The sequence below is a fragment of the Nothobranchius furzeri genome, chromosome 10, assembly GCF_043380555.1.
Source record: "Nothobranchius furzeri strain GRZ-AD chromosome 10, NfurGRZ-RIMD1, whole genome shotgun sequence".
Lineage (NCBI taxonomy): Eukaryota > Metazoa > Chordata > Actinopteri > Cyprinodontiformes > Nothobranchiidae > Nothobranchius > Nothobranchius furzeri.
This window is the reverse complement of record NC_091750.1, coordinates 53,842,755-53,864,173: the sequence shown is the minus strand read 5'-3', so window position 1 is coordinate 53,864,173 and position 21,419 is coordinate 53,842,755. Positions and strand designations below refer to the sequence as shown.

General features: G+C 43.2%; 1 protein-coding gene and 1 long non-coding RNA gene across 6 annotated transcripts; both read left to right on the top strand.

The window, feature by feature from the left end:
* The first annotated feature begins 3,945 nt into the window (after positions 1 to 3,945).
* Positions 3,946 to 4,481, top strand: LOC139072242 (uncharacterized). Its single transcript, XR_011521825.1, has 2 exons — positions 3,946 to 4,324; positions 4,403 to 4,481. It is a non-coding gene; the product is annotated as an uncharacterized lncRNA (long non-coding RNA).
* Positions 4,482 to 16,996: 12,515 nt separating this feature from the next.
* LOC139072241 (uncharacterized) lies at positions 16,997 to 20,712 on the top strand. Of its 5 annotated transcripts, XM_070555783.1 has the most exons (13): positions 16,997 to 17,025; positions 17,139 to 17,186; positions 17,279 to 17,359; positions 17,423 to 17,503; positions 18,258 to 18,318; positions 18,432 to 18,482; positions 18,551 to 18,595; positions 18,677 to 18,741; positions 18,920 to 19,043; positions 19,183 to 19,212; positions 19,430 to 19,595; positions 19,699 to 19,809; positions 19,962 to 20,712. In XM_070555783.1, coding segments are annotated over exons 2-13 (918 nt in total). In that variant the 5' UTR covers positions 16,997 to 17,025; positions 17,139 to 17,184; the 3' UTR covers positions 20,063 to 20,712. The 5 variants fall into 5 exon arrangements, with proteins under 5 accessions (XP_070411884.1, XP_070411882.1, XP_070411885.1 ...); XM_070555781.1 differs by having other exon boundaries at positions 17,279 to 17,503; XM_070555784.1 differs by lacking the exon at positions 17,423 to 17,503 and having other exon boundaries at positions 19,962 to 20,711.
* Positions 20,713 to 21,419: the final 707 nt, after the last annotated feature.

Here is a 21,419-nt window from a genome sequence, read left to right as displayed (position 1 = left end):
CCTGGCTGTGGATTTTCGAATCTTAGCAGCACGCACGACTTGGGATGAGGATGCCCTTATGGGGGTGTTCACTGAGGCCCTGAATGACAGGATCAGGAACCAGCTGGCTCTTTGCCCCGAACCCAAATCGTTGGCTGAATTAATCAGGCTGGCCATGTCAATAGACAAGCGTCACCGCGAGATGAGAAGAGTGGAGTTGGTGACCCCTCTTCCTGTTCCAGAACATTACTCCGGGGCCAGGGGGCGTTCCACACCCGAACTCCTACCCAAGGACGAACCCATGCAAATGGGCAGAGCCAAACTCACTCAGGAAGAAAAAGAGCACCGACGCAAGATGGGACTCTGTTTATATTGTGGAATAGCGGGACATGTCGTGAACAACTGTCCCTCTCTGGTAAAAGGGCACGCCCACCGGTAAGACCGGGTCTATTGGTGGGCGGTAACCTGATTTCTTCTGTGACCCGGTGTTCTTTGCCATGCACTTTGTTTTATCAATCTAAGCAGATTCCTCTTGAAGCCCTAGTGGATTCTGGGTGTGAGCAATCGTTATTGGACCCTCGACTGGTGACGGAATGGGGAATTCCCACAACGAAGCTCTCTACGCCTCGCTCTGTCTCTTCCCTGGATAACCGCAATCTCTCATCCATAACTCTCCAGACGGTTCCTCTCCGCCTTCAGGTTTCAGGTAACCATGTGGAGACTCTCACTTTTTATGTGTTCCCTTCCCCTCAGTCTCCACTGGTGCTAGGACATTCATGGCTTGTCCGCCACAACCCCATTCTCGACTGGAGGGAGAACAAGATCATTGGATGGGGCCCAGAGTGCTCGCAGTTGTGTCTGCACTCCGCAGCTCTGCCTAGCCGTGGACCTGTCAATCCCCCTGCAGAGAACATCGATCTGGCTACGGTACCACAAGTTTACCATGATCTGAAACTTGTTTTTAGTAAAGACCGTGCTTCTTCATTACCCCCACACAGACCGTTTGACTGTGCCATAGATCTATTACCCGGAGCCCCTCTGCCTTCCAGCCGTTTGTACCAACTGTCCAAACCGGAGAGAGAGAGCATGGAGGATTACATCCAGGACTGTCTTGCAGCCGGCACTATTCGACCGTCATCCTCCCCTCTGGGTGCCGGCTTCTTTTTCGTGCCTAAGAAGGACGGTTCCCTCAGGCCCTGCATTGACTATAGAGGTTTGAACCAAATCACGGTTAAAAACAAGTATCCTCTGCCTCTACTTTCATCCACGTTCGAACCAGTACAGGACTCCACCATCTTCACCCGACTAGACCTCCGGAACGCTTACCACCTGGTTCGGGTGAAGGAGGGGGATGAATGGAAGACGGCGTTTAAAACGCCAGTGGGTCACTTCGAGTATCTGGTGATGCCCTTCGGACTTACTAACGCCCCTGCAGTCTTCCAATCCCTGGTTAACTCCGTGCTGGGTGACTTCCTTAACCGCTTTGTCACAGTTTACTTGGATGACATTCTGATCTTTTCTAAGACCCTGGAGCAACACATCCGGCATGTGAGAGCAGTTCTCCAGCGCCTTCTCGAAAACAGACTATACGTAAAAGCAGAGAAGTGCGAATTTCACGTCCCAACCGTCAAGTTTTTGGGGTTTGTCATTGAGGGTGGTAGGTTGAGGGCGGATCCTGAAAAGGTGCAGGCGGTGACCGAGTGGCCGACTCCGACGACTAGAAAGCAGCTTCAGAGGTTTCTGGGGTTCGCTAATTTTTATCGGAGGTTCATTCGTAACTTCAGTCAAATCGCCGCACCCCTGACCCAGCTGACCTCGATTAACAGAGCTTTTGTTTGGTCCCCAGAAGCTGAATCCGCTTTTCAGGTTCTGAAGAAGAGATTTGCCGACGCACCCATCCTACACCGGCCTGACCCTCAACGTCAGTTTACACTGGAGGTGGATGCCTCGGACACTGGTGTGGGGGCTGTGCTCTCCCAGGTGGCTGAAGAGGACAAACGCCTGCATCCCTGTGCATTCTTCTCACGACGCCTCACACCTACCGAGAGCCGTTACGACGTAGGGGACAGAGAGCTGTTGGCTGTGAAACTGGCCATTGAGGAATGGAGACATTGGTTGGAGGGGGCTGAACAACCATTCATCATCTGGACTGACCATAAGAACCTCATCTACCTCAAGGAAGCCAAACGTTTAAACCCACGCCAGTACAGATGGTCTCTTTTCTTTTCTCTGTTTAATTTCCTGATCTCTTACAGACCCGGTACAAAGAATACCAAACCCGACGCACTCTCTAGACAATATGCTCCAGACCGGGATAACCCACCATCGACCATCCTTCCCTCCAACTGTGTGGTAGGGAGCGTCACCTGGGAGATCCGGGAGCAGGTACTGGAGGCCCTTAAGACTGACCCTGGTCCAGACAACGGCCCCCCGGGTAAACTGTTTGTTCCCCAATCTGTTAGAGGCAAGGTCATTCACTGGGCTCATGCTGGTCGGTTCTCCTTACATCCGGGGGTGGCACGCACTGTGGCCCTTATTAAACGTACATTTTGGTGGCCGTCCATTTTTAAAGATACCAAGGACTATTGGTGGCCGTCCATTTTTAAAGATACCAAGGACTATGTTTCTGGTTGTCACACCTGTTCCCAACACATCGCCTCCCAGCCGGTCTACTCCAGCCTCTGCCTACTCCCTCACGGCCTTGGTCGCACATCGCCCTGGACTTCGTCTGTGGTCTCCCCATCTCCCACGGTTTCACCTCCATTCTTACCATAGTCGACCGGTTTTCAAAGGCTTGCCACCTGGTGCCCCTTAAATCTCTCCCTTCATCCACAGGCACAGCGCAGCTCCTGGTTAAGCATGTGTTCCGTCTCCATGGCATCCCGGAGGAGATCCTGTCGGATCGGGGTCCGCAGTTCGTGTCCCAAGTATGGAGGGAGTTCGCAGAGGCCTTGTGGGCGAAAGTGGCACTTACCTCCGGACACCACCCCCAAACCAACGGCCAATGCGAACGGATGAACCAGGAGCTGGGGGCCATGCTGCGCTGTGTCTGCTCCATTCACCCGTCGTCCTGGAGCACCCATCTTCCCTGGGTGGAGTATGCCCATAACAGCCACATCTCTACAGCTACAGGTCAGTCCCCGTTTGAGGCTTCCCTTGGTTTTCAACCCTCGCTTTTCCCCGCACAATCTACGCCTGGCTCCTCCGTTCCCCAATTCCTCCGTTGTGCCCGTCGTGCCTGGACCACCACCAGGGCGGCGCTGGATCGCACTGCACAGAGGAACAAGCAGATAGCTGATCGCCGACGGCGTCCAGCCCCAGTCTACGTCCCAGGGCAGTCTGTGTGGTTATCGTCCAGGGACATTCCACTGAAGGCCTCTTCCCGTAAGTTATCTCCCCGGTTCATTGGTCCCTTTAAAGTTTTGGCTGTTCCGTCCCCCACTACGGTCCGCCTGGACCTCCCTCGGACCCTACGTGTGCACCCGGTGTTCCACGTCTCCCTGGTCAAGCCTGTGGTCACTAGTCCTCTCTGTCCCGTGCCTGCACCTCCTCCTCCGGCTCGCCTGCACCAGGGGGACTTGATCTACACTGTTCGCAGGATCCTGGACTCCCGTCCCCGCGGTCGGGGTATGCAGTACCTTGTGGACTGGGAGGGCTACGGTCCCGAGGAACGCTCCTGGGTGCCACGCTCTGCCATCCTGGATCCTTCCCTCATTCGGGATTATGAGGCTGCTGCGGCTAGGACGCCTGGAGGCGTCCGTTGGGGGGGGGGGGGTACTGTTGTGAGCTGGGAGGTGAGCACTCCACACACACCATGACATCACCTGGCTTGTGAGTTCTGTTTTCAGGAGAGAGAGCAGCAGCTGCAATCAATCAGCTGATCAGTGGGTGGCCTTCATAAGGAGGACGGAGGACACTGCTAAGCCGCCGGATGATTACGCCTACTGGTAGAGTCCCAGCCACAGTGTTAACTCGATTTTGAAACCTTGACTTTGAACTGTGGGATCTTAGACTTTGAACTTTGAAACCTTAGCCTTGAACTTTAGAAACGTGTTTTTTGCTAGCGATCTTTTGCTCAGATTTTGTTCTCGTTTTGTCTCAGGCTCAGTCATCTTTCCATACACCACCTCCTCGCTGAGACCTTTTGGATTTACTACTCGACCATACTACGTCTGGACTTCACTCCCGGTTCCCGTCCTCCTCACGGCACTAACTGCTCCCAGCACTACAGGCTCTCTCTCTCCTTCCCTCCGGTTGTAAAACCTTGCTGATCTTCATCACCCCGGAATACTCATTCACTCTCCCAACTCACCCCTCCCTGGAGATCCTCCACCACGCTACATCTGTAAGTCCTCCTACCAAACTCATCCTCTACCACACTACAGTTTCAATCAAGGACTCACCTCTGTTTCCCTTCCCTCAGACGCTGCTCCCGTTTACCCATTCACTGGATTTCCAGTGCACCCTAAGTTCTAGTTACCAAATAAATCTTTATTTTTTCACATCCTGCTCCAGTGTGTTGATTCTGCATGTCTTGGGTTAAATCATTACCTCAGATCATGACAGAAATCCTTTTAACACAACAATTCTGGCAAGATTACATTAAAATATTGTGAAAAAACTTTATTTTTGGCCTATTATTTTTAAAATACAATAACAGAAATATGTAAGTCACTTTACAAATTTAAGCTGTACCTATAATTGATTAAATTGTGCCTATTTCCGGTAATAGAATTGTTTTCAGTAAAAAATTAATCAGCATCATGAGAAGTTATGAGCTGCTGGGGTCTTAAGGTAGTGAGATCCGACTCCCACTGGTCAACATTATGATAATGTCACAGAAAATAATAATAATAATAATAATGCATAGGTGGATTTATAAAGCACTTTTAACAACTACTAAAAAATGCTGTTCAAATAAGGAGACAACCAGACAAAAACAAAATATAAATGAAATGTTATATATATAATTTTTTTGCTAACCATAACATTTGCATGCATAATGTTAAATTTAGTTTTAAATGGTGATCTACAACTTTTCCTTCTGGTTTTCTGTTTATTGATGAAAAATAAATACTAAAATGAGCACAGTGTGACTATCACAGGCTAAACAACATGAAAGTGCCTCCTCTGAAAGTGGACTTGTACATTTTCTTTTGTTTTTAATACGATTTAGCTGAAGAGCGTCTAATTTTGAATTTGAAAATGTAAAGCTGAGGCTCGTCTCTGATTGGATAAGACGTGAGGGCGGGAGGAGTACGTGCTTCACGTTCACGGTGCGACTGACGTCAATAACGAGCGAACGAGATAGACGCGGGCAAATGAGCTGCGTGTCGCTACCCGATCCGTACCGGAACCTCAAATTTCCTATAACTCCAAAAGCCAAAGAAATCCATTATAGAGTTTTAAATGACGTATACCCATCTGGGGAATTCTTACGACAGAGATGTGGTTTTGAAACAAATAAGTGTGTATTTTGGAGGTGGGGAGAGAAAGGAAGATGGCGGGAGTGCAGGCTGGTGGCTCTTCAGCTCCAGCAGGCTTGAGAGCCTTTGGTGGACCCAGAGCTAAACCAGTGATTTATAACACTTCTGATGGCAAGACTCTTGTTGAAGATGAGTTTTTAAATTTTCTTGTTAAGATGAAAACGTTATGCCATGATGACATCATTTTGCTTGCTGTGAAACACTTTGGTTTGGAGTGGATTGAGGCCTCAAAGAAGGTCCTCCATGATTTATGCCCGAGCCCAACGCTGCGTCTAGTAACGCACAAAGGCCCTCAAAAGGACGTTAACAACGTGAAGAGCTGCTTGAAGCTTCTTAATGAGGCCGGCGAAAACATCCCCCGCTTTGTGTCGCATCATCTGGACGAGCTTCCCACAATTACTTTTAGCAGTATGGATGTCTCCTGCCTGCTTGGTAAAATTGAGAAGCTAAGCACTGATGTTTCTCTGTTGACGCAAGCGATGTCTACCCAGACGAGTGTCTGCGAAAATCTCCGTGTGGTGACAGCTAACATGAGTGATCGCCTGGGCGCGGTAGAGCAACTTGGTGTGAACGGCGGAGGCAACCCGCCTTGTTCCGATCAGCTGGTGACGTGTCAAAGGATGGAGAAGACGGCGCGGCAGATCGGAGCTACTGCTGAGGTGCAAACGGCTTCATCACCTGCTTCGGGCGGTGGGGCTGGTGCCCGAACGGTGAGGAGGGATCCGGTGGTTTCAAATAATGTGGGGGCTTTGGATCCGAGTAACGCTTCTCCTGCCTGGAGTCAAGTTGTTAAAGAAGGACGCCGTCCAAAGCGGGCTCCAGATGACGGCCCCGCGCAACTAAGGCCTAAACGGAATTTCGCTAACAGGCATGTTGTCGTGGGATCCTGTGCCGGAGGAAGGATCAAAGTTTTAAAAACGAAACTGGTGAGTGTCTTCGCAACAAAGTTCTGCCCTGATCTTATGCCGAGTGTGCTGGCTGACTATCTTAAAGAAAAACTACATCGTGAGGTGCGGTGTGAAAAGATTAACAACAACCAGAGCCGATGTAGTTCCTTTAAAGTTTCGGCAGAATGTGAGGAGGTATCTGAACTGTATGATCCTCAACTGTGGCCTGAAGGAACCTTCGTGAGGCGTTTCTATGAGAAGCGCAGAGCTGTGGCTGTAGATGGAGCTGCGGGTGGGCCCAGTGGGGAGCCACTTACTCAGGGAGCTTCCAGTAAAGCATGAGAATTGTGTCATATAACTCCCGTGGCCTGCGCCTTGGTAACGGGGCTGGGGATAGGGCACGTCGTATTGTTGTCGATAAACTTTTGGAAGATGTTGACATTTTATGTCTGCAAGAGACAATGCTGCCCAAACAGAACCTGGATCGGTTAAACTCCTTTCACTGCAAATTTTTTGGTGCTGGGGAGTCCACTACTGATCTGTCATCTGGAATTATTCAAGGAAGGATACCTGGAGGCGTGGCCATCCTATGGTACAAGGATTATGACCCTTTTATTTCTGTTGTCAGGCTAAATGTGGACTGGTGCATAGCAGTAAAAATTGTTATGGATGACAAGGTATTCATGATCTTAAATATTTATATGCCATATGAGAGTCAGCAGAATGAAGATGAATATCTGGCAAAACTTGGTTTTTTAAGCTCGTTTATCAGTCAGTGTGAGTTTAATTGTGTTTTTATCGTTGGTGATATGAATGCTGATATTTCAGACACTCGCTCCACCTTTGGGCAACATCTGATTCAGTTTTGTGTAAATAATAACTTGGTTTTAACTAGCAAAGAGAGACTGCCAGCAGACAGCCACACGTATGTCAGTGAGGCATGGCACTCAACTTCCTGGCTTGATCACTGTATATGCACTGAGGATGCACATGAATGCATATCCAGGGTGGAAATCTTATACTCCCTGGCAACATCTGATCACATCCCTGTTTCCTTAGTGGTAAACTGTGAATGTTTGCCTGTGCTGCTCCAACACCAGAGGCCCTCACACACAGAGAAGCTTACTTGGGCTAAAGTGTCAGTCGAGGATATTAGGAAATATTCCTTACTGTCAGACTGTAGTCTGAGATCTGTTAGTGTCCACAAAGAAACGTTACAGTGTAAAGATGTTAACTGTGAACATATAGAGCACAGGCTGCACTTATGCACTTTGTATCAAAATATTGTGGACAGCTTGATTATTGCCAGCGAGTTCCTCTGCCAAAAAGGAGCAACAAAATTTAAACCGCTTCCAGGATGGAGTGAGCATGCTTATGCGTTACATGCGGAGTCCAGAGCAGCCTATAAAGTCTGGGCAGCTGCTGGTAAACCAAAATCCGGTTCAATATTGGAGTCTAAGGAAGCCGCGAACGTTAAGTTCAAGAATGCTGTTCGCTATATCAAAAGAAATGAGCAAACAATGCGGGCAAACTCCTTGGCGAACAAACTAAAGAATAATGATGTTTCGGAGTTCTGGAAGGAGTTAAAACGCTCCTGTATCAGTAAGCAGCTGCTACCCGCATCTATAAATGGGGTATCAGGAGACAAGAACATTGTTGAAGCCTGGAGGAATCACTTTAGCAGAATTTTTAACTGTGTAAATAGTGAAAGGTTCAATCTTGGCAACATTGACTATAATGATGGTATGATTGTCAGAGCTGATGAAGTCCGTCTCGCTATAGAGAAAATGTCTTTAAACAAAGCTTGCGGCCCGGATCAACTATCAGCAGAGCACATGAAGTACGCTAGCTGTAGAGCTCAGGTGTTACTTTCATTGTGCTTTACCGGCTTTTTGAAGCATGGAATCTTGCCTGACCATATGTTATCTGTTCTCTTAGTCCCTATAGTCAAAGAGAAAACTGGAAAAATCTCCTGTATTGATAACTACAGGCCTATTGCGATGGCAAGTGTGTTGTCCAAGGTGTTTGAGCATATTTTGCTGGAAAGACTGCAGAATTTTATAACTACGACAGAGAATCAGTTTGGTTTTAAAGGTAAACTTAGTACTGACTTGTGTATTTATGCTTTAAAAGAAACTGTAAGCAAATACATGAGGCATAATACTTCTGTTTTTATGTGTTTTTTAGATGCCTCTAAGGCCTTTGACAGAGTCAATCATCAGAAATTATTCATTAAGCTACAAAACAGAGGGGTCCCTTCTTACCTAGTTAGGATTTTGCACTTCTGGTACTCTCATCAACTGATGCAGGTAAAGTGGGGGACAGAAGTGTCTGAACCTTTCTCCGTATCAAATGGAGTCAGACAAGGCGGGATTCTGTCTCCTGTCCTTTTTAACCTGTACCTTGACGAGCTGTCTGTTACTCTGACTGCTATTAAGACTGGATGCTTGGTGGGTGACCGACTGGTAAATCATTTAATATATGCAGATGACCTAGTCCTCATGTCTCCCTATAGCGCAGGCCTGCAGCAGCTGCTCAGGGCATGTGCTAAGTATGGTGAGCAATTTGACATCCTGTTTAACCCTAAAAAGAGTGTGGTTATGATTGCTGCTACTAAAGGGGACCTGAAGCTTAATTTTCCATCTTTTAATTTAGCAAATCAGGTCCTCGAAGTGGTAAGCAAAGTAAAATATTTGGGGCACATTTTAAGAAGTGACCTCTGTGATGACGAGGACATTAAGAGGCAATGCAGTAAGCTGTACATGCAGGCTAACACTCTGGCACGTAACTTTGGCATGTGCTCAGATCCTGTTAAAGTGTCCCTCTTTCGTTCCTTTTGTACTCCTCTCTATACAGCCCACTTGTGGTGCAACTATAGTAAGGTAGTAATGAAGAAGCTTCAAGTGGCTTATCAGGATGCTTTTAGGATCCTCATGAAGCTCCCTAGATGGACTTCGGCAAGTCACATGTTTGTTACGAGTAACATCCCTACTTTTCATGCGCTTCTGAGGCTCTTCATGTACAAATTCATCTGCCGACTGAGTTTGTCAGCTAACGCGGTTGTTAGAGCTCTGTCATCTTTATCTTACAGTGACACGAGGTACTCCTCAGTCCTTTTTAAACATTGGAGCAACTGCCTATACGGTTTTTAATTAGAATGTGTTTGTATTTTTTTTTTTTTTTATTCTTGTTATGGACATATCCCTTGTCTGAAATAAAGTTTGATTGATTGATTGATTGATTGTGATGATATAGAAACCTCGGTTCATTTATTTTTTCAATGCATCTACTCTGAAGCTCTCTGGACTGATATACATGACTGGCTATACACAAAGATGCGTATTGAACCCTTGTCGGAGAACGATGTCATTTACGGAGCCATATTAGATAATACTGAGTGGGACTTTCTGGTAAATAACATAATCATTGTTGCTAAATTTTATATTCACAAATGTAGATATGGAAAGGTGAAGCCTAGATTCTATGCATTTCATAACGAGTGTCTTTCTTTCTCCAAAGCCCTTAAATTTATGAAAAGTAAACATGCAATGAAACTCCTTAATCTTTTTGAAAAGTATGATTTGAAAACAAAGCCCTAGCTCTGTCTCTTTTTTTGTTTATTTAATTTATTTATTTATCTTTTGTTTGATTGTTTCCTTCACAAATATTCTTGCTATCTACGCAAAGTCTCTTTTGTTATCTTTTTTTGCACCTGATCCCGGGTAATGTAAAACAAAGGAATTTATGCCATGTTGTTTGTAAATGAAAAAGTTCAAAAAAAAAAAAAAAAAAAAAAAAACCCGATCCGTACCGGAAACCCGATCGGTACCACGCATGCGCGAAAGGCGTCTACTTCCGCTCGAAGCATTTTACGGTAGTTACGGGTCAGAGTATCTGTTAAGATGTTAAAAAATAATAAGTATCTATTAAAATGTTTGCAATAGTGAAACCTTTCAATATAATGTAGATAAAAATGAAAAAAAAAAGAAAACGTCGGACCATACAGATCGGGTCTACCCGATCCGTACCGCGCATGTGCAGATGTTCTATTCTTCTTGTGATCCATTCAATGGCAGTTTAATCCGCAGTGTACGAGGATACTGCCACTTGCTGACCGAGCGAATTAGCCCGATTGTAAACTAAATTTGCGTTGTTACAAATCGTGTTTTAAATGCGTGTTAAATTTGATTTAGTGTGTTTATGCTTGTATGTGTGGAGACGATTGATTTGAACTATCTTGATGTTCTGTTGATAATGTCCACTGTAAATTGTCAGTAAACACTGGCTGATTAGTCTTCAGGTAACCTATTACATGTTTGTTTTTTCTCCACACAATAGGTTATATTTTCATTTAAAAGCTGAAAATGTGTCACTGTGATACAGCAGATATTCTTAATTTGCACTACATGTCCTATGAATGTTTTCCAATATGAAATGTAATATATTCTTGCACAAAAGCCAATTTGGCTCATCACCTAAAATTTGTTTACTTTCTACTTTTGTGTTAGATTTCTTAGTTTGCCACTTTGTCTTGAAATAACTTAATTCTTTGTAATACCATAGTGATCATTTTCACAATGTTGCAAAATTAATGTTTGAAAATAGTTTCTCAAGGTATTCATAGGTTAAACATGTTAAATACAGATTTAACTACACTCATGTTTATATCCATATAAAATAACACAGGACCACTTTATAATTTCCACACGTTTACTGTAATAATGCGGAACACAAACAACAGATTACAAGAGCATGAACAACAGAAAAAGGATTGAGAGGATGGTTACAACTCAGATTATTTGAATAAGGAGACACATATTGATGGAAATAAAGCTTTTTATTTTCAGCCTGTCCTTTCTGGCAGTGTGGTACTCTGAGTACCAGGTACAAGCCCAACAGATTAACTTTCTCAAACAGAGTGTGACAGTGTGTGTCCTGTCACAGTGTCCCGATTGATCATGCGCCCTGGCTACTTGGCCAAGGGGATGTCCCTTTGGCTGACTGGTTAGAGCGTATGACTCTCACCCGGGAGTCTGGGGGTCGAATACCGCCCGGGCCCTCGTTTATCCACCTTGCCACAAGAGCATTACAGTTTTTGCTCTAGAACTCCAAGAAGAATGATCAAAAACTCTCACAAAGAAAAACAGGCATCAAAACACAATCCAAGATGTGGGAGAACCACTGATGGGGAACCTGGTCACTACAACCAGGTTGGTGTGTGTGTGTTCTTGTACATACTACATACTGAGGACCATTTTGACCACTTTCCCTACAAAGTGAGGACATTTTTTGGTCCTCGCTTTTTTTAGAAGCATACCAGAAGCTTACTATACCAGTTAGAGGCATAGTGTGAATTAAGTTTTAGTTAAGGTTAGGAAAAGATCAGCGTTGGTTATGGTTAGGGTTGGGGTATGGGTTAGGCATGGTGAAATCACAAAAATGAATGGAAGTCAATGAAGGGTCCTCACTATGATAGAAAGACAGATGTATGTGTGCGTGAGTGTGTGTGTGTGTGTGTGTGTGTGGTTGTGTGTGGAGACGGGGGCGGCGACAGAGCAGACACATTAACTGTTCATTTGGCTGCAAAAGTGGCTGCAGTAGCCTGGGAGCATCTCCTCCGAGTAAAGTGCCCTTAGTTCTCCTCTTTTTCCTCTGCCAACGTATCCTGTAATAAAAAAAAAATATATATATATATATATATATACATCAACCAGAGAAGAATAGGCTCCAAGTGGTATGGTTTTCATGATGTCATGCATCATTGAGATTTTTATTGTATGTAATGACAACAATATAAGATTATAGAGTGTTGCATACCTCCGGGGCAGTGTTTGTACTGGTCTCCACATTGAAGGCAGATCTCAATAGAATACATATTAAAGTACTGTTCTCTGTACTTTTCTGAGAACCTGCTCCATGTGCAAACACCTGTGGAAAGCAGAAGTATAAAAACAAAATTACATTTACATACTGTCAGTGAAAAACATGTGACAACAGCAACAATAACTGTGTATATAATTTCATTATTTACTGAAGTCCTCACTGTGAAGCCACTTGAAGTGTGCTCGTCTTCTGAAATATTCAGTAGACACAAGGTCTCTGAACATGGAGCACACCAGAGCCAGTTTGAAGATCGCTGTATCTCCTTCGTGAAGAACAACCTCTTCCAATATGTCCATTAGGACACGTTCTGGTAACTGTAACATTTATGTCAGGTGACAATAGTGAAAATACAAAATTTGTCCATAAAGTTTCCGAAATATGAGGACTGGAAACACATTCCATTGAGTAGTGTTTTCATAACTATTACTTCATTCTACTACTGGATAATGTCTCTGAAGGAGCTGCCTGTGACCATAACTACTAATTCAGTTATATAAATAAATTAAAGAAACAGGAAAATCAATAGATTACCTCCAGTATAAGACACCTGTCAGCCTCAGCCTTTAACAGAAAACATGATTATCACATTAGACTGAAATGAAGACTACCACCATGTATGTAAACCTGCATTGTGATGAATAGTCTCAACATTGTGTGGTTCTGTCCTACAAATAGTTATCTGATTGTTGTCCTCTCTCACCGGTCTGATTAGACTTGGTGAAGGCTTGGAGGAAGTTGCCTTTGGTACCCTGAAGACAGGCTGGAGAGTCCCCTGGAGGAGAAGGGATGCTTCTTCTGTCCAGAAGGCAAATCTTTGTCCATGCCTTTAGAAAACAACGCCAGTCTGAATGGACTCTAGTTATGGACTGCTGTTTTCTTCAGTATGTTCAGTCACAGGGTTTACAGTAAGCCACTTTCACAAACATCTGTTTGACCTGATGTCTTGCCTGAACCAAAGCTGCAAATATGATGGTGCCAGTTTGTCTAAAGTGCCTGCCATACCCCTCAATGCCGAATCTCTCCAGCAGCTGAATACACCACCACAGGCGAATTGCTGGCATTTCGTCCTGAAGACAAATATAATATAAGGTTTATGAAGACTGGACACTGGCACAGATACTTTGGTGGTACTGTCTGAAAAAGCTTACCTCTGTGAAAGATGGTGGAGATGAGGTGCAGATGCAGAGAGCATACTGCAAAGTAAAATCAATCTTTAACATGTTAAAATGTTATATTCAAGTAATGGCAAGACAATTCTCACCATCAGCATAAAGATGCCGCAGCAATTTCCCATGAACTGCTGGGGAAAGAACTGTAAAAAGAAACATGTTTCAATAAATGAGGAGAGCCGACATGCACCAGCTAGTTTTTAACTGCATTATTATGCACCTGATGAGCTTTCAAACTTTTGCACTGAAAACATACCTCAAGGTCTCTTCCTGTTTTCTCCATCCAGAATCCAGAGTCAATGAAGCCTGCAACTCTCCTGGCATTGTAGAGAACACACATAACACACCAATCAAATGTTTGCCATAAAACAAAAATACATTCATGTTGTAGGGATGCAACAATACTTTTTCAAACTGATACGATACAGCTAATTGGATCCGAGTACTTGTTGATACCAAGTACTCGTGCTAATAATTCTACCACACAATGGAATGGAATGAATCGGAAGGCAGTTTTATTTTCTGCAGTGCTTGTTACAAATAATGGTGAATTAGATTAAAAAAAAACATGAATTAAAATGACCACAAAATTCAAAGTTCAAGTGAAAAATAAACATTTTCTGTGAAAGTTTTGCAGTTTCCACATTTAAAGTATCGGTTCATAGTATCAGTTAACTAAACTATGCAGATACAAGTTAATTAGAACAGTATTGGCCTGGATATCAGTATTGGTGCATCCCTATCATGAAGTAGCCTTAGAACGAGGCTGCCTCCCAAACCTTTAAGCCCAAGAACGAGGCTGCTTTTAGACGATCTTTCCAAAGAACACAAGAGGCCATTGAACAAGGCCAGAACAAATTTTCATTTTAGTGTCAACCTAAATGTGGTTCGGTAGAGATCATCTCCAAAACCATCAGGGCGAAGTGAGTCCAGAAACAGTATCTGTCTCTCAGCTACCAATATAGCCTGAAATAGACATGTTAGCATCATCCATGAAAACACGACATGTCAACCTCTGTTATTTTCTATCAGATGAAAAAACACAGAGCAAGAAAGATCAAGGGCACTCACACAGAGCAGATAATGGTCAGCTTCACCTGCCTGCCGACTCCAAGCAGGAAAAAGCAGGATGTCCTTGGACCTAAAGTTTTCCTACATGTATTGGTACAAATTAGTAAACATGCACATGCAGGAGTAAAACCAACAAAAACATACCGGCAAGCAACGCAGCAGGTTGACTTGTGGATCCTTCCAGGTGGCCACGACATAGAGGTCAGCAATGTGAACATCTTTTCCCTAAAGGAAACACACACAAAACAGCAAAATCAATACACAACAACCATTCATGGCTATAACCAAAGAAAAGGTGTACCAGTACGACAGATTACATGTCTTTGTGCAGCTTCCCCCACAATCTTCAGACAAGCGTTCCCGATCTGAAAGAAATAGCAAAAAGCAGTAGAATCAGTTTCATTCACTATTCTTAAAATCTTACATTTCATTATCTTTTCTCTGCAGTGCACTAGACTAAGTAACAAGATGTACTTACAGTAGATTCCATGGACTGTTCCAAACCCAGGCTCCAAAAGTCTTCCCGAGTTAGGCAGATTTTGTCTTCCTTCACAAGGAGTTCTCCTGGAGGTCGGTTTTGGTCCAAGACATATTCCACCTAAATGAAGAGCATTTCATGTGATTTTGCTTCAGTACAATATAGAAAATAATAAAGATTAAAAGGGCAACTACAAAATAAGGCTGGCGTTGTTTCTCATGCTTCAGCAATTCTAAAACTATCATCGACTTTGACTTATTGAGGTCTAACGTGACTGCATAGAAATGTGCCGTACCAGACTGGACTGAAGAGGGTCCAAGTCTTTCTGCCACTTTGCTCCTGGGCTGGCATACTGATGATCAATCTGCCATTCAGGAGTCCCATATAAGTGGTCCAGGAGAAACTTCCCATCAGTTGGTGGATCTGATAATATACAAATATGTGGCATGACAGACCACCTTAAATCCATTTTTAACATTAAATCAATATTGAACTGTGACTTCTTATTACTTCTAATACTGTATGCTTACTTTTTGATCTGTGGTAGTTCCTCAGCCTGGACACGTTTACCTTCTGGCAAGTTGCTCCCTTCACAATAGTGGCCACCCCCTTTGGTGTGATGCTGGCCACAGTGTACGGTCCCTGGTGATGGCTGGAGAATGCATCTCCCGTGCGTCTCCTTTTTGGATCTCCAGACAAAAGCACGTCATCGCCTGCTTGAACAACACACTGCCTTACTAGCTTCCTTTTCCGTGTTCCAAAGGTCTTCCTCTGGGTGTCCTGTGCCCTCTCAATATTGCGAAGAACCTACAAAAACATTACATGAAAAGCAGAGAGAGAAATATAAATATTTATTATTCACCAGGCCGCCATGGCAACGCTCATTCTGGAAATATAGAAATACAGAAAAGTTAGCTACTAAAGCAGAAAAAATGTTGAATACACAATAAAAAATGAGAACTGTATTAACCACATTTCCCCTTTTTTCCCCTTGACAAGTCTCCTTTCCCTGTCAGTCAGCCCTCTTCAAATGTACAGACCGTTTCATTCAGAACCGTCATCTCCTCAACTCTTGTGTCGATGTCCTCTTCTGGGTCTGCAACCTCAAAGTCATCGTCCATGGGACAGGCGTTCATCACAGCAGGAAGACGTGGATGTCGGTGGAAGAGCAGGAAATAGGGACTGTGGCGGGTGGAGTGCTGATCACACGAAATCTCTCCATTAATTCATTTTCTCTTGCACTTGTCAATAACTTCTTTTTTTATAAGCTTAAGTTTAAACACATTCTTAAGACGACACTACACTGTGAAGCAGCGTAAAAGTCATACAAAATGTCAAAATAGGAATACCTGCTTTGCAGTGTTGATGCCGTACACCACAGCAGCAAGGTGAACGTCCCAGTCATCGTGGTTCTGGTTCACGTACTTTCTGAGAGCACGCTTAATGTTCTGGTTGGTCCTCTCATCCTTTGAGTTGTATTGCAGAATAGATAAAGAAGCATGACTGATTTCACATGAGTTACTCAAGGTTAGATATCCAAATGCTAACCTGCCCGTTGGTCTGGGGGTGGTACGCACTGGAAACAGCATGTTTAATATTCATCATGCTGAAAATGCTGTCGTTGAGCTGCAGTGGCATGAGCAGACTTGGTCTAAATACATCATCTCAAATGTCAAGGTACGACTAACATTTTCACAAATTTTACCTGGTTCACAAACTCCTTTCCTTGGTCAGTGATGATCTTCCTCACCATGCCAAACATGTATAACTTAGATGTCATGACTGCAGAGACCTCAGCAGCAGTCTTGGACTTAAGAGGTTCTGCAATCACCCACTTCGTATACAGATCGGTCATGGTCAGGACATATCGGTTCCCTAGACGTGTTTCTGGGAGTGGTCCAATTAAATCCATGCCCAGCACCTCCCAAGGTTCTTTTACCTGCAGGTCACAGAACTTATCAAGTGAAAATTTAAAGCTAACATGCAGCAGACAAGCTTATTAACTTGAAAATTAAATGTAAATAGCTTTAAGATGTACCTTGATGGGATGTAATCAGTCCATGGAATCTACTGTAAGTACATCTTGTTACTTAGTCTAGTGCACTGCAGAGAAAAGATAATGAAATGTAAGATTTTAAGAATAGTGAATGAAACTGATTCTACTGCTTTTTGCTATTTCTTTCAGATCGGGAACGCTTGTCTGAAGATTGTGGGGGAAGCTGCACAAAGACATGTAATCTGTCGTACTGGTACACCTTTTCTTTGGTTATAGCCATGAATGGTTGTTGTGTATTGATTTTGCTGTTTTGTGTGTGTTTCCTTTAGGGAAAAGATGTTCACATTGCTGACCTCTATGTCGTGGCCACCTGGAAGGATCCACAAGTCAACCTGCTGCGTTGCTTGCCGGTATGTTTTTGTTGGTTTTACTCCTGCATGTGCATGTTTACTAATTTGTACCAATACATGTAGGAAAACTTTAGGTCCAAGGACATCCTGCTTTTTCCTGCTTGGAGTCGGCAGGCAGGTGAAGCTGACCATTATCTGCTCTGTGTGAGTGCCCTTGATCTTTCTTGCTCTGTGTTTTTTCATCTGATAGAAAATAACAGAGGTTGACATGTCGTGTTTTCATGGATGATGCTAACATGTCTATTTCAGGCTATATTGGTAGCTGAGAGACAGATACTGTTTCTGGACTCACTTCGCCCTGATGGTTTTGGAGATGATCTCTACCGAACCACATTTAGGTTGACACTAAAATGAAAATTTGTTCTGGCCTTGTTCAATGGCCTCTTGTGTTCTTTGGAAAGATCGTCTAAAAGCAGCCTCGTTCTTGGGCTTAAAGGTTTGGGAGGCAGCCTCGTTCTAAGGCTACTTCATGATAGGGATGCACCAATACTGATATCCAGGCCAATACTGTTCTAATTAACTTGTATCTGCATAGTTTAGTTAACTGATACTATGAACCGATACTTTAAATGTGGAAACTGCAAAACTTTCACAGAAAATGTTTATTTTTCACTTGAACTTTGAATTTTGTGGTCATTTTAATTCATGTTTTTTTTTAATCTAATTCACCATTATTTGTAACAAGCACTGCAGAAAATAAAACTGCCTTCCGATTCATTCCATTCCATTGTGTGGTAGAATTATTAGCACGAGTACTTGGTATCAACAAGTACTCGGATCCAATTAGCTGTATCGTATCAGTTTGAAAAAGTATTGTTGCATCCCTACAACATGAATGTATTTTTGTTTTATGGCAAACATTTGATTGGTGTGTTATGTGTGTTCTCTACAATGCCAGGAGAGTTGCAGGCTTCATTGACTCTGGATTCTGGATGGAGAAAACAGGAAGAGACCTTGAGGTATGTTTTCAGTGCAAAAGTTTGAAAGCTCATCAGGTGCATAATAATGCAGTTAAAAACTAGCTGGTGCATGTCGGCTCTCCTCATTTATTGAAACATGTTTCTTTTTACAGTTCTTTCCCCAGCAGTTCATGGGAAATTGCTGCGGCATCTTTATGCTGATGGTGAGAATTGTCTTGCCATTACTTGAATATAACATTTTAACATGTTAAAGATTGATTTTACTTTGCAGTATGCTCTCTGCATCTGCACCTCATCTCCACCATCTTTCACAGAGGTAAGCTTTTTCAGACAGTACCACCAAAGTATCTGTGCCAGTGTCCAGTCTTCATAAACCTTATATTATATTTGTCTTCAGGAGGAAATGCCAGCAATTCGCCTGTGGTGGTGTATTCAGCTGCTGGAGAGATTCGGCATTGAGGGGTATGGCAGGCACTTTAGACAAACTGGCACCATCATATTTGCAGCTTTGGTTCAGGCAAGACATCAGGTCAAACAGATGTTTGTGAAAGTGGCTTACTGTAAACCCTGTGACTGAACATACTGAAGAAAGCAGCAGTCCATAACTAGAGTCCATTCAGACTGGCGTTGTTTTCTAAAGGCATGGACAAAGATTTGCCTTCTGGACAGAAGAAGCATCCCTTCTCCTCCAGGGGACTCTCCAGCCTGTCTTCAGGGTACCAAAGGCAACTTCCTCCAAGCCTTCACCAAGTCTAATCAGACCGGTGAGAGAGGACAACAATCAGATAACTATTTGTAGGACAGAACCACACAATGTTGAGACTATTCATCACAATGCAGGTTTACATACATGGTGGTAGTCTTCATTTCAGTCTAATGTGATAATCATGTTTTCTGTTAAAGGCTGAGGCTGACAGGTGTCTTATACTGGAGGTAATCTATTGATTTTCCTGTTTCTTTAATTTATTTATATAACTGAATTAGTAGTTATGGTCACAGGCAGCTCCTTCAGAGTCATTATCCAGTAGTAGAATGAAGTAATAGTTATGAAAACACTACTCAATGGAATGTGTTTCCAGTCCTCATATTTCGGAAACTTTATGGACAAATTTTGTATTTTCACTATTGTCACCTGACATAAATGTTACAGTTACCAGAACGTGTCCTAATGGACATATTGGAAGAGGTTGTTCTTCACGAAGGAGATACAGCGATCTTCAAACTGGCTCTGGTGTGCTCCATGTTCAGAGACCTTGTGTCTACTGAATATTTCAGAAGACGAGCACACTTCAAGTGGCTTCACAGTGAGGACTTCAGTAAATAATGAAATTATATACACAGTTATTGTTGCTATTGTCACATGTTTTTCACTGACAGTATGTAAATGTAATTTTGTTTTTATACTTCTGCTTTCCACAGGTGTTTGCACATGGAGCAGGTTCTCAGAAAAGTACAGAGAACAGTACTTTAATATGTATTCTATTGAGATCTGCCTTCAATGTGGAGACCAGTACAAACACTGCCCCGGAGGTATGCAACACTCTATAATCTTATATTGTTGTCATTACATACAATAAAAATCTCAATGATGCATGACATCATGAAAACCATACCACTTGGAGCCTATTCTTCTCTGGTTGATGTATATATATATATATATATATATTTTTTTTTTATTACAGGATACGTTGGCAGAGGAAAAAGAGGAGAACTAAGGGCACTTTACTCGGAGGAGATGCTCCCAGGCTACTGCAGCCACTTTTGCAGCCAAATGAACAGTTAATGTGTCTGCTCTGTCGCCGCCCCCGTCTCCACACACAACCACACACACACACACACACACACACTCACGCACACATACATCTGTCTTTCTATCATAGTGAGGACCCTTCATTGACTTCCATTCATTTTTGTGATTTCACCATGCCTAACCCATACCCCAACCCTAACCATAACCAACGCTGATCTTTTCCTAACCTTAACTAAAACTTAATTCACACTATGCCTCTAACTGGTATAGTAAGCTTCTGGTATGCTTCTAAAAAAAGCGAGGACCAAAAAATGTCCTCACTTTGTAGGGAAAGTGGTCAAAATGGTCCTCAGTATGTAGTATGTACAAGAACACACACACACCAACCTGGTTGTAGTGACCAGGTTCCCCATCAGTGGTTCTCCCACATCTTGGATTGTGTTTTGATGCCTGTTTTTCTTTGTGAGAGTTTTTGATCATTCTTCTTGGAGTTCTAGAGCAAAAACTGTAATGCTCTTGTGGCAAGGTGGATAAACGAGGGCCCGGGCGGTATTCGACCCCCAGACTCCCGGGTGAGAGTCATACGCTCTAACCAGTCAGCCAAAGGGACATCCCCTTGGCCAAGTAGCCAGGGCGCATGATCAATCGGGACACTGTGACAGGACACACACTGTCACACTCTGTTTGAGAAAGTTAATCTGTTGGGCTTGTACCTGGTACTCAGAGTACCACACTGCCAGAAAGGACAGGCTGAAAATAAAAAGCTTTATTTCCATCAATATGTGTCTCCTTATTCAAATAATCTGAGTTGTAACCATCCTCTCAATCCTTTTTCTGTTGTTCATGCTCTTGTAATCTGTTGTTTGTGTTCCGCATTATTACAGTAAACGTGTGGAAATTATAAAGTGGTCCTGTGTTATTTTATATGGATATAAACATGAGTGTAGTTAAATCTGTATTTAACATGTTTAACCTATGAATACCTTGAGAAACTATTTTCAAACATTAATTTTGCAACATTGTGAAAATGATCACTATGGTATTACAAAGAATTAAGTTATTTCAAGACAAAGTGGCAAACTAAGAAATCTAACACAAAAGTAGAAAGTAAACAAATTTTAGGTGATGAGCCAAATTGGCTTTTGTGCAAGAATATATTACATTTCATATTGGAAAACATTCATAGGACATGTAGTGCAAATTAAGAATATCTGCTGTATCACAGTGACACATTTTCAGCTTTTAAATGAAAATATAACCTATTGTGTGGAGAAAAAACAAACATGTAATAGGTTACCTGAAGACTAATCAGCCAGTGTTTACTGACAATTTACAGTGGACATTATCAACAGAACATCAAGATAGTTCAAATCAATCGTCTCCACACATA

Bases quoted from the DNA above. Each gene is read 5' to 3' on its own strand.
- LOC139072241 (XM_070555781.1), top strand. The intron at 17,504-18,257 runs GTGAGTGCCCTT...CTACAATGCCAG, and splicing joins CTGACCATTATCTGCTCTGT to GAGAGTTGCAGGCTTCATTG. The intron at 18,742-18,919 runs GTATGGCAGGCA...TGTTTTCTAAAG, and splicing joins GAGAGATTCGGCATTGAGGG to GCATGGACAAAGATTTGCCT.